The following is a 17,299-nucleotide window of genomic DNA, read 5'->3' as shown; positions in this document are numbered from 1 at the left end:
CAAAAGGCATAAATTGTTTTCAAGATTTATTCTTATTTAACTCTGAGACCCATTGCACTACAATATCTAACACTGACTTTTATTTCAGTTTCTCTGCACCTTTCCCTCACATTTTCAAGGGGGAATGTGTCTGGGATCCAGTTTACTGGTCTTTCCAAGGGGATACACAAAGCAGAGGAACACACCTGCATCTCCTCTACCTAAATATGATGCTTTTGGCAAACTCATAAACTACTTGCTTAAAAAAAAAAAAAAAAAAAAAGGAGAAAAAGGGAAAAAAAAAAAGTCTATTCCAGCTACAGATTAATATGCTGTAGCTGCCACCAGAAGTGCAGAGCCCCCCTGGCCTAAGCTCCCAGTTCAGAAGGCATTTAAGCACATGTATAACCAAGTGTGGGAACAGGCTCCTTGAAGGCAATAGGATTACTCACTTCTTAAGAAGTTACCACATGTTTAAGTATCTGAATCAAGGCCTAATTATGGTGCTGGCCACCTCCTCGTGCACGCACAGCTGGGGCAGAGCTCACCAATCCCTCACAGCCATGAGGACAGGCGTTTGTCACACGGGCTTTTAGTAGCTGCTAGGTTTGTATTCTCGGGCAAATGACAACAAAAATCCTCAAGCCCTAAAAAATAATTAAAAAAAAATTACTTTATAAATATCAGCTATTTACACGTGTGAAAATCTTTTAATGGGAAGTGTTTTTACACGTTGATGAAATGTACAAGCAATGAAAAGTTATGTTGACAAAGACTTTAAAAAAAACCAAAACAACAAACTAAAAATCAAAGTATAAAATATATTACAGGTCCACCGAAAGAAATTCACACGGAAGAAAAAAACTGACACAATAGAAAGTTTTTTTTTAAAAAATAGAAGATATATCACAAAAGCTTGAACATGTTTATTTTATGTTAGTACTAAAAATCAAGGAAAAAAGCTTCATATATTCTCATCACAAAAATATTTACCAGCCACTTTTTATTTCCACATTATGATTATCTGGCTCAGCAAGAGTCGAGGCTGAAGTGTATCCAGACTACAGAAATCATTCCAGAAGGTTGTCTCAGTTTACAACTTACTGCAATTTACATTTTCTCCTCCTCTCAGCACCTTACTGCAAAGGTTCAAGAGGGATTAATAACAAATCGAGAAAGAATAGGACAGATATCTGTATTTACAACATTCATCCGTGCTGCTGCCGAGCCACAGGAGCGGGAGCGGTCCCGGGAACCACCGAAGCCTTCGCGGTGCTCTGTGCAAACTCCCCTTGCCAGGGGGAAGAAACAGCATCAGAATGTACCAAAATCCAATGCCCTGGGCTCGGATGGTCTGTGAGACCCAAGAGCCCCTGAGCAAGGGCATCTCCTCGCCCCTGATTCACTGCAGGGACACAAACGACCCTGGCAGGGTGGATCCCTCCTGCAGCCAAGTTGGGGCGGGAGGTGCCACGGTGACCGCACGATTTCAGTCCCTGCCAAGCCTTCAGTGTGCCCTGTGCTTCCTCTTCTTGTGTTTTTTATCCTTCCTTTTGTTGGCACACTTGGAGCAGAACCACTGCATCTCTTCTGGGGGTGCAGCTGTAAGCCCAACGCAAGGCCTGTGAAGGACAGGAAAATATCACATCATCTCAGTGGAGTAACGTTGCTTTCGTGCCTTACTCCAAAAATTGCAACTTGCCAGTGGGAGACTGGATCTGACCTTCGAATTAATACAGCAATTATCTTAACAAATATAATGATCAAAACCCTTAGAACTCTTGCTTTGAAACAAAAGAGAAGTATCAAAAGGATACTCAGATAAAAAGTGTTGTTTTAGTAGAAAATATGAGTGCATTTTCAGGTGTAATAGACTAGATTTAAAATAATTTCAAATGCTTCTTTAACGCATCTGCAAAAAACCCTTATGATTTTATGTAGCTTTTAAAAAAAAAGCCCAAAAAGTGATTAATTTCCCCTAACCTTTTTATAAGAGCTGACATTTATATTACTGGTCACACAATGCTTCATAATTTGAACTGTCTATCTGTATATACTGTGCTCATAATCCTGTAGTTCTCACAAAATTACCGGAATCAGCAATATTTCCCAGCAGTTTCAAAAACAACCGTTATCACCAATGCCCATTAATTAAAAAGTAACTCTCCTTCACAGCTTAAAATCTGCCTTTTCAAATTTCAGAGCAACAGAGATAAAAATATCTTCCAGATTATTAAATTGGACACAGTAAAGCTATTTAAATATTCCCAACGTCATGAACTATTAGAAAAAAAAGGTTTTTTAATAATATAGCCCCAATCTGCCAGGCACTGGCAGAGCAGGATGGATGAGAGGAACTTACCAGTGATACCAATCATCGCAGTCATCACAACCTATCATTGGACTGCCATCATCTGGCTTGTTACAGCCAGGACAGATCCAGATCTGGTTACCCCACTCGTCTCGGATCTGGTGCAAAGAAAAGCAAAGTTAGCTGGTTTTCAGGGCTAAGCAGGCAGGAAAACTGACATTTGAAAAAAAAAAAACAACCAACAAAAAAAAAGGTTTCTTGCTTATCTGGCTAAGCCATTCAGCAGCCCCTGTTGTTATGTGTGAATTCTCTGATCATAAGAGCTCAGTGTTACGTCTTAATTGATTTTCCTACACTTCTCATGACGACAAAATCATGTATTTTCCTGCATTGTCCTGTAAACCAGTAAAGCCAGTTACACCACCCAACCTAAGCACAGGCATTCACACACAGAGCCAGGGCTTAAGGACACAATTCCCTCTCTGTCTATACTTTTAAAATTCGACCCTGTTAATGGCAAGCAGGAGCCACGGCAGCCTCCTGTGTAAGATAACAGTTCTTATGTGCATGTAAAATATACAGCGCCGTGTGTATATATTGCTGCATTACTTATTAGCCAAAGTCTTCAACTCCAACGAGCTGATAAGATCAGGATATAAAAAAAGTTGTTACTGAGTAACTTTCCATTCCCCTTATGACATTTATGTCGCAGTACAATTTACTAAAGGGTAAATGAAACAAGAAAGGCAGATCATTTACAGTAGTGGGCAGCTGCTCACCGGGTTCATCATATGCATTTTTTTAATGTTTATATCCTGCTCGACCCATTGTTTGTATTTTTACATTTCCAGTGGTTCTTGAACAGCTCTTTGCTAAAAACATACATGCAAAATGTCACAGAATCCACCTAAAGGAGTGCAATTAACAACACAAAGTACAAAATGTCTGGGGCATTACCCTGACTCCATCACTCCTTTATGAAGATTTGCACATTATCGCTGAATCTCAAAAGCAGAAACTGTTTTGTTCTCAGCTTTTGTGCATTTACACATATCTCAGGCAATAACTTTTTGCTATCTGTACAGTTTACAAACACAATATTAAAAAGTAGCAGATGAAAAGCCCCAAATGTTCTGAGCAAAAAAAAAAAAAAGCCACTACACGGTGGTCTGTACATCTTACACCACTTCCTGAAAAATCAATAGGAATGTACCAGAGCTGCAACCAACACATCACTCTTCCCTGATTCTTCCTAAAGCCTTGAATGTTTTTGTGGTTTAAAACTCAAAAATACAAGTCTCAGGAATACTAACCAGGGAACAATCCCTTCCCAACAGAGATACGGAATAGGCACCATCATAAAATTAACTCAATTTCCAAGCTGATTGATTGCAATAATCATTCCTATATCTACCATCTAATCTCACATCTGCAGAGTCATTTTAAGTTACTGGAGAAGCATCTGCTCCCCACGTGAAGTGTCTGGGCTCAGAGTGAAGAGGTGCAGAGGTATTTTGGTGGGATAACCCTGATGGGAAGAGAGGGGATGCTGTGCCACAGGGCTGCAGAGAAGGGATGCTGTGGGATGTTGGGCTGAGGGCTAAAAAACCTGCCTGAACACCTGGTTGCACCCCCACCATCACCAAGCACAGGCACCTCATTTCTGGTGCTGCCTGTTTTGGGTGTAGGCAGCACTGCCAGATGTTGCCCCATCAGAAAATAGACCCCAACTTTTCCAAACTTAATTTTTCAGGGGTTTTCTTCCCCTGCAGAATGCCTGCCTCAGGCTCTCAGGGGCTGGAGAGGGGCAGGGTGGTCTGTAATCACCTCTGCCTGTTTGTTAAACAAGAACTTGGGCTGCTGAATAAGGATATTAAAAATATTGCATAACTTCTCATTCCTTAATGAGCCAAGGGTCATGCAAGGAGGCACAGAGTGGGATTGCTGATTGCTGTGTTAGTACAAACCACTGAGAGTTAATGAGCAGAGCACATGCACTGAGATGCTATCCATCAGGGAGATGTGTATCCTTTCTGTTTTGAACTATAAAAACACTCTCCTCTCCTCCCCTGCACAAGGGAGTTGGGCACCTCTGTCACACTGGCTCCACTCTTATCTCTAGAACAGCTTTCCCATGTGATCTAAGGAAAATGATTTTGTCTCCTGGATTTCCTTCATACAAGAGGCTAATAATTATTACTCATTTTCTTCTTCCCCAACCTCTCTCTGAGCATTTTGAATTATAAATCTGTCACATCAGGTGTCTCCCTGCAGGTGCACATAGTTGGGTCCCAATGCAGTAAAGCATAGGTTTCACCTATAATGTTGTAAAACATCACTTTTCACAAGGGCCTGGAGTGATAGGAAAAGAGGGAATGGTCTTAAGTTGAAGGGAGATAAGTTTAGATTGCATATTAGGGAAAAAATATTTACAATAAGGGTGGTGAGGCACTGTACAGGTTGTCCAGGGAGGTGGTGGACTTCCTACCCCTGGAATTGTTCAAGGCCAGGTTGGATGGGGCTCTGGATAACGTGGTTGAATGGAAGGTGTCCCTGCCTGTGGCAGAGGGATTGGATCAAGATGGTCTTTAAGGTTCCTTCCAACCCAAACTATTCTGTGATAATCTATGGTTCTGTGAAAGGCAAAAATGACCTGGAGCCTCCACATCCTCTGAATTCTCCATAAAGGTGCTAAGTGCTAGGTTTTTCTTTTCAAAACTAACATAATCTCTCAATTATTTCTTTTCACAATTACAGAAGAAAATTACTATATGGGATGTAGTAGAGCATTTAGGAAATGTTTTTCTCTTAAAGTAAATTTTGAAACCTGTGGGCACTACTGTAATAAGAACAATGACAACAGTAGTAGTGACTGTAATAATAAGAGTGACTGTGGGTTTACACTGTGATACCAGAGGTGAGGCTGTGTCCTGCACCCTAAGGATATGCAGAACCTGTGTGACGTTGTCCAGTGCTGTAACTAACTCAGGAGTGAAATGTAGCAGCTGTTTAAATAGAGACCAGAAACATGATACAGCAGGTTAAGTCCAGCAGGGAAGCACCTTTCCATTAGAAATGCAGGGTGGATTTATATTAGAAATCAATACTGAATCAAGATTCATAAAAATTAAAAAAAAAAAAATGTTGCAATTCAAGCACGTCAAACTCTGTAATTAAAGTAAGCTTTAAGTGTTTCAAATGGTGAGATTTTTAAACTGCAGCTAAGCAAGGTGTCACCAATCAAGCTGGAATTCAGCCAGGACAGGGAGGATAACAACACTGCTACCCTTGTGCTGCTGTTCAAGCATCAGGAATGTTCAGGACTTAATTTCACACAGCATTTAAAGCAGAAATTCTCAGCAGCACAGCAAGCCTTGTCCTATCCAGACATATATCCACATTCTTTTAGGGAATGCAGTTCCTACACCATGTTACTTAAGAGACTTTTCTAAAAGAATGAAGAATGCTGCCAGACACAGGCCAAGCTCAGAGCACGTGTCAAACACACAAATGAAGTGCAGACTAATGAACAATCTACAGACTTCTGAGATGCACAAACATCTGCAATTTCTGTATGTCCAGGAAACCAGGAAAGAGATTAGTGGACTCTACACATTTCAAATGAGGGCTAAGTCAAGTTCTTGATGTTGTATGAGGGTTTTGTACTCCACCTGACTGACAGCAAAATCTATGGTGAGTCTGACATTTGAAGTTTCAATTCAGCACTTTTGAAAGCAACTATAAAAAACCTCCAACTCCAAAAAAAAGTGCTCTAGCTCAGTTAGCAGAAAATATCATATGGGACATGGTTAGACTTGTTAGAAGGAACTTAAATTTAGAACTGGGAACCAATGAAAAATTCAGTCCAAGTTGTAGCGTTTCAATTAAGTTATTAACCCCTCAAAACATATGTGAGGAAACAAGGGCAGGATAAACAGCAATTTAACAGAGAGCAACATCAGGAATCCAGGAACCATCAGTTTGAGACGATGAGCCACCCAGGAGCTCACCAATTCCAGGGAGGAATGCCCCTGGCACTGGGACAGAGCATGGCACGTGTCACCTACCACGTAAGTACTGACGGTCTCGGTCACCACGCTCCGAACGGGAGCTTTGGAGCCTCCAGCTGCTGACACGGCTGGGGAGGGTGGTGGGATGAGGACAGGTGAGATGGTGGCCTGTGGAGGAGGAGGAGCTGGAGCTGGAGGAGGGGTGACATGAACAGGAGCTGGCACCGGTGATGGCACAGGCGGAGGTGTTTTGGGCCGCGCCGCCGGAGTGGAAGGTTTGGCCTCTGGAGCTGACACTACTTTGCTGATGACTCTGCAGGAGCAACATTGAGAATTGTTAGAGCTGATGGGAGAGAAAGCAATGATCAATCACCCTTTAGAGAGAAAGAAAATATAGAGCAGCTAATTCATGTCACCCTGGAGCCACCGAAGAGGCTGTTTCAACCCCACACAAGTACTGCTGTCACTGCTGCACCCATCCATTTACAGGATAAAGCACAGAGCCATTACAAAGTGAATGCCAGGACACCCTGAGCCAGTCTGTACCTCACTGCCTTATAAATATTCTCTGTGGCTTTACTAAACCTTGTTTCGTTAAGTTTTATTGCATTAGCTCAATTTGTGGGAAATATAAGAAAGGAAAGTTAATCAGCTGTGAACAGCACTGATTTTAATCTTCAAACTGAGAGACCATATCATCCTGTTAAGATCCTACATTAGGGGGTTCTGCAAATATTTGCTGGTTTGGTATGTCTTTGCCCAAATGTTTATGAAATCAGCAGTGGATCTAGTCAGGACAAATAAATGACGCACACTATACCCTCAGCAGTTAAAATATTGCTACTTACTCGAGTAGCTGAAGTAGACAGGATGTAGCTCTAGTAAATACAGTGTATAGAACAATCTTGCTCAGGAAGGGGGATACATAGAGGACCCAGCCTTTATTAATGACTGTTGATACACAGTGTTATTGATGTGCATGCAATTTCACAGACAAGCCAGAAAAAGCCCTTACTACAAGGTTCTAGGTTAGAAACATAAAGAGAAGGAAAAAGATGTTTTAAAAAAACAGAACAGAAACAACCCAAAAAACAACCAAAACCTCAAACAAAACACAAGATAGGTTGATTTGTTTTACCACATTTTGGTAAATCATTTAACTAATTTATTTATATTTGAATGATAACTGTGGGAGTGTGATTGATTTGTCACAGGACTGTAAGAAGAGGGTGATTTAAAGAAAGGTTAGACATTCCAGGGACAAGAATCATTTAAGAAAGTAAAAAATTGAGACATCAGTAGAGAAACCATGACAAAAATCAAATTGCAATGACTCCTGAGAACCAGGAATGTCTGGCTCCACTGTCAATGTGAATTCTAAGTTCAACTTTAGAGGTTATTACAACTCCAAAGGCAGCATCACTATGATTGGAGACAATGTCTGAAATCAAGTCAATAAAATTCCAAGCTATCATTTGAGAAAGGCTTGGAATAATTCAGAATGTAATGCCTGGCTGAGATAATGGTGTTTTTCCTCACAAGGTATGCCACTTGCACTACAAAATCAGAACTATGTCGAGTTGTAGTAAAAACATACTTGGTAAAAGGAAACAAGAGCAATGAGCTTGGTAGTCCTGCTTAACCCCCAGCTGCAGCACCACACCTTCTATGAGTGAACAGGAGAAGAAAATCAAAGAATGAAATCTAAAGGGTGGTAGATGATTCTTCCATCTTAACACATTCACACTACAATGTTCCAGTGATTGCTTCAGGTACCTAATGTGGGGCTCAGGCTCTGTATATGTGTCAGTAAGGTGCTAGACTGTGAGTCAAAGTACAGGAGTCTTAATTTATGTTGTCTGTGACTTGGAGAAGGAAGGAAGTTCTACTATCAGGCCATCCTGGGAGCAACCTACGCATCAAAACCAGCCTCCTTCTCCTGTTAGTGGGGAACATCCAAAACCCCACTGTTATCTCTCACCAAGGAAGTTTTCTCTTTGGCTCACGATGTGTTTCTGGTTCAGTGAAAGTCTCAGTGTGTGGCTCCTGCCAGACTTGCCATACCCAACTCAGGTGCTTCTTCTGTGTCTTCCCCATTCCACAGACAGCCCTGGCTCCCAGTGCTGAATGCCTAATACCTCAGTTGGTGCCAATGCTCCCCTGGTTTGCAAAGTTATCCTCATGACTGGAGAGCCATCTCTCAATAAACAAACTCTTAGCTATAATAAAACTGAGGATAGGGACTGACAGCAAAATATTGGCACAGCAGAAGTCATTTGGATAGTTTCAAATATCATTGCCCCTTCTTTCCATGCCACCCTCTCTTACCTCCTACAAGTAAACAAAGTCCTGCTAGGAGTTCTTCAGGGAGTCAACCCTCCTCAAGTCTAGACTAGGAGATGTATTAGCTAACAGGGCTTTAAACACAACTTTGCACACAGTGTAAACAGTTTGAAAGAAGTATTAGCTAATACAATTTGAATAAGAGTGACCATGCCCAGCTAACACACGAAATTAAATTACAGAGTTTCTTGGTCTAAAGCCAGGTTCTCCTCCTGCACAGGGTCTTCGAAGCCACTCTGTTCATAACTGCAGAAGCAGTAAGGAACACCACATGTGAAATCTTTCAAAAGCACAAATATTCATTAGCGAGCGACACGCGCTCACGGATTGGCTGGCGTGCCTCGAGTGTGCAATTAGGACATGTTCAGTATATAGGGCAGCTTGTTTATCTTGATTTTAGAGTTCACTTATCAAAACAGGAGATCGGCATTTCGGAGCACGCTTGGGCCTACCACTCCCTTGGGCTAATGGAGTTCAGAGACTTTAGACTCCAGAGTGGAGAAATGAATGGTTTTGTGCTGCACCATCAGAGGTGATGGAGTAATCTCAGCGAGGGTGGTTTAGCCTGTCCTGAAGAAGGGGCTGCACACACGGAATATGGAGGTGGGGAGAAATCAAAGGGAAATAGCAGTCCCACGACTAATAATTACTGTTATTTCAGACTTGGAGAGAAACCTGATATCAAAACACTATGTAAATGATGGCAAGATTTATGAGCTCTGTTTTATAGACAGGAAAATTGAGGCACAGAGCTCACTGCAAGTAGGCGGCTCTCACTGCAGCAGAGCCTTGATCCTCCTGGTACCTGGGTCCTGCTGGGATTTAAACTCTTCCTTGGGACATCACCATACACATTTTGTTACCTTCTTTCCCAAATGGGTTTTCAGTGTCCAAAATCATCACTTAGTGCAAGTACAATACTACATAAAACAAACTTTCATCTCCTCCTCCACAGCAATCCAAAAACTCTAAAACTGAGGCTAAATGAGCACTTTTAGCAGATATCAAACACAAATGAACATCAACCACCACAATCAGAGTCATGAGACAAGAATTGAATTTCTCAGCAGGCTGCTTGCCTGGCAATGCACCACAAACAGATTCTACACTGAAAGATAAAAGGTCAATTAAAAGTTGTTTTTGAATCCAAACAGTTCCTCCAGAATAAAGGAAGTGTGAGAAAACCTTTGGAATAGATGTGGTAATAAGAGCCTCCATAAATCGTGACTACAAGTTACCACTTCCTTTGAAAAAAGCCCCAGAATTAATGTAAACACTCTGTATTTGGTTGTGTCCAACCTAAATTCACTTAGGATTTCTTATAAAATGCCAGCAGGAGCTGTCCTGTTCACAACACCTCAGTGTATTTATCATTGAACACATGCACTCATTTGTCATAGAGTGCCTGATAGTAACTGAGAAAAAATATCAAAAGGTAATAAAAAGGGGAAATACCTAAGGCATGTGAAATTTAAAGTGGAAGGACAGAAGGACAGAGAAATCCTCAAATACCACAATTACAAATTATTTTTCCATGCTGTTTTTTTATAACCCCTTTGCTGAAAGAGCAGAGCCTAAAGCTTCCTGACAAAGGCATTTTAAAGTTATTTTTCCTTCTCACAATCTGTACCAGTGCAAAGAGCATTTCAATATCAGAACTTAATGAGATCTTCCATTGCCATTTCTGCTCATCTCCACCAAGGCTGTGTTGGGGCCAAGACAACCGCGTGTAATATCTGAATCTCAGCTGAGGAGCCAGATCTCATGGAATCAAAGGATGGATTGGCTTGGAAGGGACCTTAAAGATCTTCCAGCCCCAACCTCTCTGCCATGGGCAGGGATATCTTCCTCTAGACCAGGTTTTTCAGAGCCCCATCCAACCTGATCTTGAACACTTCCAGGGATAGGGATTCCACCACCTCCCTGGGCACCCTGTGCCAGTGTCTCACCACCCTTACTGTAAAGATTCAATGTTTCTCAACTGGTTTAAAACTGTGTCCAGCACTGCTCCAAGGGGAAGGAAGAAAAGAAAACTTCAGTGAAGTTTTTCTGTTTCTCAGGAGGGTAGAGGGAATAAAAACCCTTTTTAATCATCATTCCAGGGCAATCACCCTGTTCACAGTTATAGTTCCAAACTCAAAGAGGTTGAACACCAAGTGTCAGCTGGCAGGCAAAGGGCAAATTCTACCGAGATTTGAAGTGTTGCAACAGGTCAGTTGGTTTCTAATCAGCTCTAGGTGGCAGGAGCTGTAACATGCTACATCTGGAGCAAAATGAAGCTCCAAGGTGTGAAATGGTTTCCTATCTTTGGAAGTAATTTATTTGATTTAATTCTGATCCTTATGGCTGAAAGCCCCATTGACTGCTTCACCTAAACACAGGGGAAAGACGTGCACCAAAAGGAAATGGCTTTTCAAAAACAGGGCATGGGCCACAGGGCAGAATGATTGCTATGGGCAATGAGCTCCAAAAAAATGCTGCATCAGAACTTCCAAAGGTCTAGTAAAAAAATCACAGTAATCTTTGTTTCTCTGAGGCAGAACTCCCAAGAAGCTGTTTCTCTGGCCAGAGGAAAAAAGTAACATTTGAAAAGCCCTAATTCTTTTCCAAACCCATGAGCCATTTTCAAGCAAGGAGAAGGAGTTAAATGGGTCTCTGTGTCTAGGAAAATGACACAATCAACTGCACTGACATAACTGAAACTGGTGCAATTCACTTGGATTATCAATCATCACATAATCTATTAGCTTTGATATTCCCTAATTGATACAAATTCCTTGATGCTAGAAAGTGATGTAACTATTTTGTTTCTGAAAAATCTCACACCTGGAACTGAGATTGTTGCACCAGAAAAAACCTAAACACTCTAAGACCTATGGGTAAGAGTGTCAAAAACACCTAAGGAAATCAGGAAATTTCCATATGGTTTAGATTCTTCAGAGATAAGAGGTGATTCTGAAAATTTTATTCCAGCCCTGGAGGAGAATCAGTGTGATTTAAGCTCTGTAATGTAGGCTAATTCCCATATTACTTTTACAAGGGGAAATTTATTTGCTGTTTCATGCCCTACTGAATATTTGATTTTGTGCAAAGAAGTCATATTGGCAAACAGAAGCTCCACAAGCACACGCTGTGACCAACCTGTGAGTTTGTGGAGTGCCAGAATGCACCAAACCTCCAACAAAGCCCCAAGCAATTTTGCAAGTGAAAAGACCTCAGGACTTTAACATCACCTGCCATGTGGTATTCTTCTCTTTCAAGGAAAATGAACTTTGAGCACTTATTCCAAGTGCTTTTTGGGTGCCTGCCTCTCCCAGGTAAAGCGTGTTGACCTTCAGTGGTGCACATGGAGATCAACAGCTCATTCTCCATTTCAGCTGAGCTAGGGAAGGGTCTGGAGCACCAGGAGCAGCTGAGGGAGCTGGGGGGCTCAGCCTGGAGAAAAGGAGGCTCAGAGGGGACTTTATTACTTTCTAGAACTCCCTGACAGGAGGTACAGCCATGTGGAGGTTGGTCTTTTCTGCCAAGTAACAAGTGAAAGGACAAGAGGAAATGGCCTCCAGTTAAGCCAGAGGAGGTCCAGATTGGATATTAGGGAAAATGATTTCATGAAAAGGGTTGTGAAGCACTGGAACAGGCTGCCCATGGCAATGGTGGAATCATCCAACCCTGGAGGGATTTAAAAGACTTATAGATGTGACACTTTGCACACAGTTCAGTGACGGATTTTGCAGGGCTGGGTAAATGGTTGGACTTGATGATCTAAGATGTCTTTTACAACCTAAATTATTCTATGATTCTACTATTCTAACAGTATGGCAAAGCCCCACAAACATCTGGACATTCAGCCCTGCTGACATTTCCAGCTAACTCCTTTCCTTCATGGACACAGACACTGTTGAAATTGAATTACAAGTTTTCTACTGTTTCTTTTCCCATTACTTTAAGTGAAACAGATTTCTGCCCTTGGCCTTCAGCCTCTGTATCTGTTACACCCAGAGTATTTCTCCCAACAACCACAAGCACCTTTCAGTTGATGACTCCTAAATCTCCCTCCCATTTTCTCACCATTCTGACTTACACCTCTGGATGGTTCACTGCCAGTCTGACAAAACAAAACTGAGCTGGTAGCGTGGCGTCTTGGTATCTTTCATCTTCTTTTTTCCCTTATCATCAATAACAAACATCTTCAATGTTAAAACCACCTGGCACCAACCCCTTCTGCTGAGTTCTCAAGAGCAAAACCAGAACCTGGTAAAACATGTTTATGTCAATGAGCTCTTTGCAAACTTTCTCTTCTGTGTTCCCAGCAAACTGCCTTTTATTGTCATTTGTTTTGGGAAATGTTATGGGATGCAGGATCTAGGAATTTGCCCATAAACCAGTCCTATATCCACCCTTTTTGGTGGGAACTGGTATAGAACACTAATTGTATTAACCAGCAGCAAGTTGTACCCGTATGGGTTTAGAAAATCTTTAAAGCTGTAATTTTCAGCTTGTTACCAAACTTGTTTTTGAAAGAAACAAGTAAGACAGATGGTCCTGGACTTGGAGATTCTGCACAGCTAAAGATCAACTGCTAACAGGACAACTGCACTAAATTCAGGTAGGACCATCTGTTCTTTTGGAGCTATTTATGGTCTTCTTGTCCTCATCCAGCTCCCAGGAACCATCCCACAAATCCTTGGCTCTGGGGTTTCCTCACTTTTGTTTAAAAACCTCAGCAAAAGAGTGAATAAAAGCAACTCTGTCAAAGCCAAGAACAAATCAGTACCTTTCTCTTGCAGACATCCTCTATGGAAAGTTTATTTTTGAAACAAATACCCATCTGCCTTTCTAATCTTTCACACATATTTGATCAGTTTCTGTTGTGCTTCATAAGGGCAGCTGCTCATGACCATTTACACAAGCAATTCCCTCATGTGTCTAAACCTGCCTGAAGTATTTTTTTTTAATTGTGGTATACAGTATACAAGTTGTTTTATTTTTTTTTACTCTTGAGCAATAAGCAGCAAAATCAAAGAATCTCACAGTAAGTTGTTTTGTTTTCTAATGACTCAAGCCTTTTTATGGATTCACTTTTGGAGTCATCACTCAATGTGGCCAGCAGCAAAATGAAAATAATTTGCCACAGACTACTGCCTACCATAAACAGGATGAATAATTAGTTGGGGTGGCTTCAGTAATTAAATAAAATAGAAGGAAGAAAAAACCTAAAGACTACATCTGAAGTTGTAAATTTAATTCATGCTCAAGGAAGAAAAAGCTGTGCTAAATCACCTCAGAAATATAAACAAAAATGATCATTTACTTGGTTTCATAAAAGGGATATGGTATTCTTCACTTTTTTTTTTTTTTTTTTTTTTTTTTTTTTTTTTCAGGTAAAAGCTGCAATCCTGCAGCAAGGGAGAGGCTGGGGAACCTCCACCAAAGTGAAAGAGCCTTTTGGATGGATGCAAGACCACACATGGGGATTTTACAGCAGGATTTGGGCCAATATGTTACACTAAAAAAGAACAATTGGGAAAGGGCTATGAATCATAGCTGAGACAGTATCTTTATTAAAATACATTCAGCATTTCAAAAGGCACCAAAAATCAGTCCTCCAGCTCTTATAATTTAAAAGACCACAGAAGAGAGAAATGTGGGTATGTCAGTAAATACACTCACAAAGATTGATGAAAGCTGTAAAGATCACTGGAATTCCTTCAGCACACCTTGGAGAGGAGCAAGATCATTTTTCATTACTCTGCCTCCTCACTTAGGTGGTCTATTGATCATATCAAAAATGATTTCACCATTACATGCTCTTTCACAGCACAAGTTGGATTGACACCCAGAGCAGCAGTTCTGTCAATGCAGTTAACATGGCCTTTCCTGCTAAAATAATTGGGATGCCCATTAGCACAGCAATAAACACAGACTTTTACTGCTTGTGCTCTATTGTTTAATTCTCCCAAACTGTGGTTAGCCCTTCTCCATTTTTCTCCCTTGTCACTGTCATATTTTCTGGAAAAATCTCCTTGCCCAGGATTCTTCTCCTGGGAAGCTGAGAAAAAGGTAAACAATATTATCTCATTTGCTTCTCCTGTGTTTTGCTGCTTTGGAATGTGGTTGGAGATTGTTTATCCAACAGGTGATTGCTTCATTGGTTTCATGTGAATTGTTTTTGACTTATTGGCCAATGGGGGCCAAGCTGTGTTGGACTCTGGAGACAGAGTCACAAGATTCATTATTATCCTTTTAACCTTCTGTCTGTATCCTTTCTGTATTCTTTAGTATAGGTTAGTTTAGTATTCTTTAATATAATATAGATCATAAAGTAATAAATCAGCCTTCTGAGAACATGGAGTCAGATTCATCATTCCTTCCAACGACGGGGGGTCTCAGAAAATACAACACTCCCTGAAGTATCACTTCTTCCCCCCCCCCTTTAATTCCTCAATGAATTCTCCTCTGGAGCTCTCTCTTGGATAAGCAAGGTCTCACAGGGTAACCAACACCACCCACAGCTGTGGCCCACAATGGCCCCACGCTGCTGCCACTCCGTCTGTCCAAGGCTTTGGTCACGGTGCCTGAGCTGCTCCAAACACTGCCCTTATTCATCCAAACGTGCACAGGGAGGGGCTTCCAGCAGGATTCATTTACCTGTTTCCCCACCACACAACAGTGCAATAAATGGAATGGGTCATGAGCTACTTGGCTGGTAATGCAAACCTAAGGCTTGACAAGTCAATAAAAAGCCAATCCTTCCCTCCCCAGCCACACGTAGGGAGCCAAGGCTGGAGGCAAACAATTTGGATATGCCTGTACAGGGAGCTTAATGAACCCCATTATTCAGCTTTTGTGGGCAAACACTATGAAGACAATAATGTAAATTATCAAAGTCTGACTAGTGCACCACTAAATAGCACCCAAAGTTCAAAAGTTTCTTAGCTGATTTATCTGTATGAGAACAACCCCATTAAAAACTGAAGCTCCTGAATATACACCAAAGATGATTCTGCAACAATCAGGTGCATTCTTGGAAACTGCATAGGGCAGGATTCTAGTTTGACTCAAACTTGCAGCAAAATCTTGGATACCCAGATTTTTTTCCACAAACTCACACAGAGCTTGAACAGTTTTAAAAGAACAAATATTCATGATACAGCAGCAACTCAGATCCCCAGTGAGCTCTGGGGAGCACCGACACAGTCCTTGTCTAATTTCTTTGTTCAGCCAGGTCAATAAGAAGCATATGGATCTTCTTATTTCCTTTCTTGGTGCTATGACCTTTTAAAGTCTGACTGTGTATGTGTGTGTGCAGTTTCCCCAAGAAAATTCAATCTCTGGAGAGTTTGCAACTCAACTCTTTTGTAAATTAAGCTTGTTGTAGATAGAAGATCCCTCATTAAGGCATCTCTGTTTTGGTGATACACTTGGTGGCACTCTGCATGCTACAGGTGACATTCTCTAGTTCTGTGGGATTTCAAAAAGTATGAGTGAAGAACTGATTTACTAAAATTTCATGTTGCATTTAAAATAACAAATTCTTGAGCAAATAGAACTGAAAGAGGACAGGGTTAGATTGGATATTGGGAAAAAATTCTTCCATGTGGGGGTTGTAGAAGTTCTTAGATGGATAATCTAATCAAGAAACTTGGTGTAATAAACTAGGTTTTCCTGTCCTTCTAGTCCCAAAAATATTCTTCTGGGTCACTGATATTACATAGAGAGGTCACATCTATGATCACAGGATAATTTCTCTATCTTGACCCTTGGTTTTGAGATCCTCTACACAGGATGTCAGCTGGTTCTGCTCGTGGCTTTTGTCGTGGGGGTATCATGCAGCTCAATGAGCCTCCACACAAAAATTAGTTGGTCTTGGACTGATAATATCCTATCAAGTAAAAAAGATTTTTAGTGGGGCCAATTAAGTATCTTGGTAACAAAACTTTTATCATCCCTTAATCCTTTTATGATTTTATCTTACAATCCACAGGTTATTTTATATACATTTCTATAGGCACACACACATAGGTATCTGAGAACGTGTGTGATTTGTTTTTGGAGAAAGTCACGTATCTACTCACTTAAAACATATAGAAGACAGGGGGCAATTTCATTAAAGCAGCAGGTCAGGTTTACCAGTTAAACATTGTTAAAATGCCTGTCTTTCCCCTTCTTCCTGTCTGCTTTCCAGGTTCCCTACGGATGGCAGAGTTATGATATGAGTCTGGAGCAAAAGTCTGAAATTTTAAGGTAAATTTGGAGACCTGATTTCACAAAAAACATATATCCTGCTTCCAGGGCACAGAAACACTGAAACAGCACCCAGTGAGTAGAACTGCGCTTTGTGGTCTGGCATCAGTGTCAGCAGCCATGTGTTTTTTCTTAAAAGCTGTATTTAAATGTAGCATAAATTTATCAGAAGTATCAAACATTACAGCATGTACTTTTGCTGAAGTTTATGTCAGCTGTAGTAGTATCTGGAATGTCAACACCTTATCAATAGATATAATTTAAAAAAACTTATGTGTATGAAAAATGATAGTGCTTAGGAAAAATAACAAGACAAAAAGAAGCCATGACATAATTGAATTAAAGTATTAAACCCTACTCATCATTTGCAGTTCATTTAAAATTTAAAAGTCTGTGTTTTTTGTTTTGGTTG

The 17,299-nt window shown here is 40.9% G+C and overlaps 1 protein-coding gene across 1 annotated transcript in view; it reads right to left on the bottom strand.

Moving 5' to 3' along the window:
* Positions 1-244: 244 nt before the first annotated feature.
* TAF3 (TATA-box binding protein associated factor 3) overlaps positions 245-17,299 on the bottom strand; it is a 113,480-nt gene continuing 96,425 nt past the window's right edge. Inside the window, exons 5-7 of the mRNA XM_009086906.4 lie at positions 6,358-6,613; positions 2,342-2,448; positions 245-1,601 (exon numbers count right to left, since the gene is read on the bottom strand). Of these exons, the coding sequence (XP_009085154.2) occupies positions 1,487-1,601; positions 2,342-2,448; positions 6,358-6,613 (478 nt within the window). The 3' untranslated portion in view covers positions 245-1,486. The remainder of the gene's footprint in view (positions 1,602-2,341; positions 2,449-6,357; positions 6,614-17,299) is intronic.

This window comes from Serinus canaria, chromosome 1A, assembly GCF_022539315.1.
Source record: "Serinus canaria isolate serCan28SL12 chromosome 1A, serCan2020, whole genome shotgun sequence".
NCBI lineage: Eukaryota > Metazoa > Chordata > Aves > Passeriformes > Fringillidae > Serinus > Serinus canaria.
This window is presented reverse-complemented; position numbering and strand designations above follow the sequence as displayed.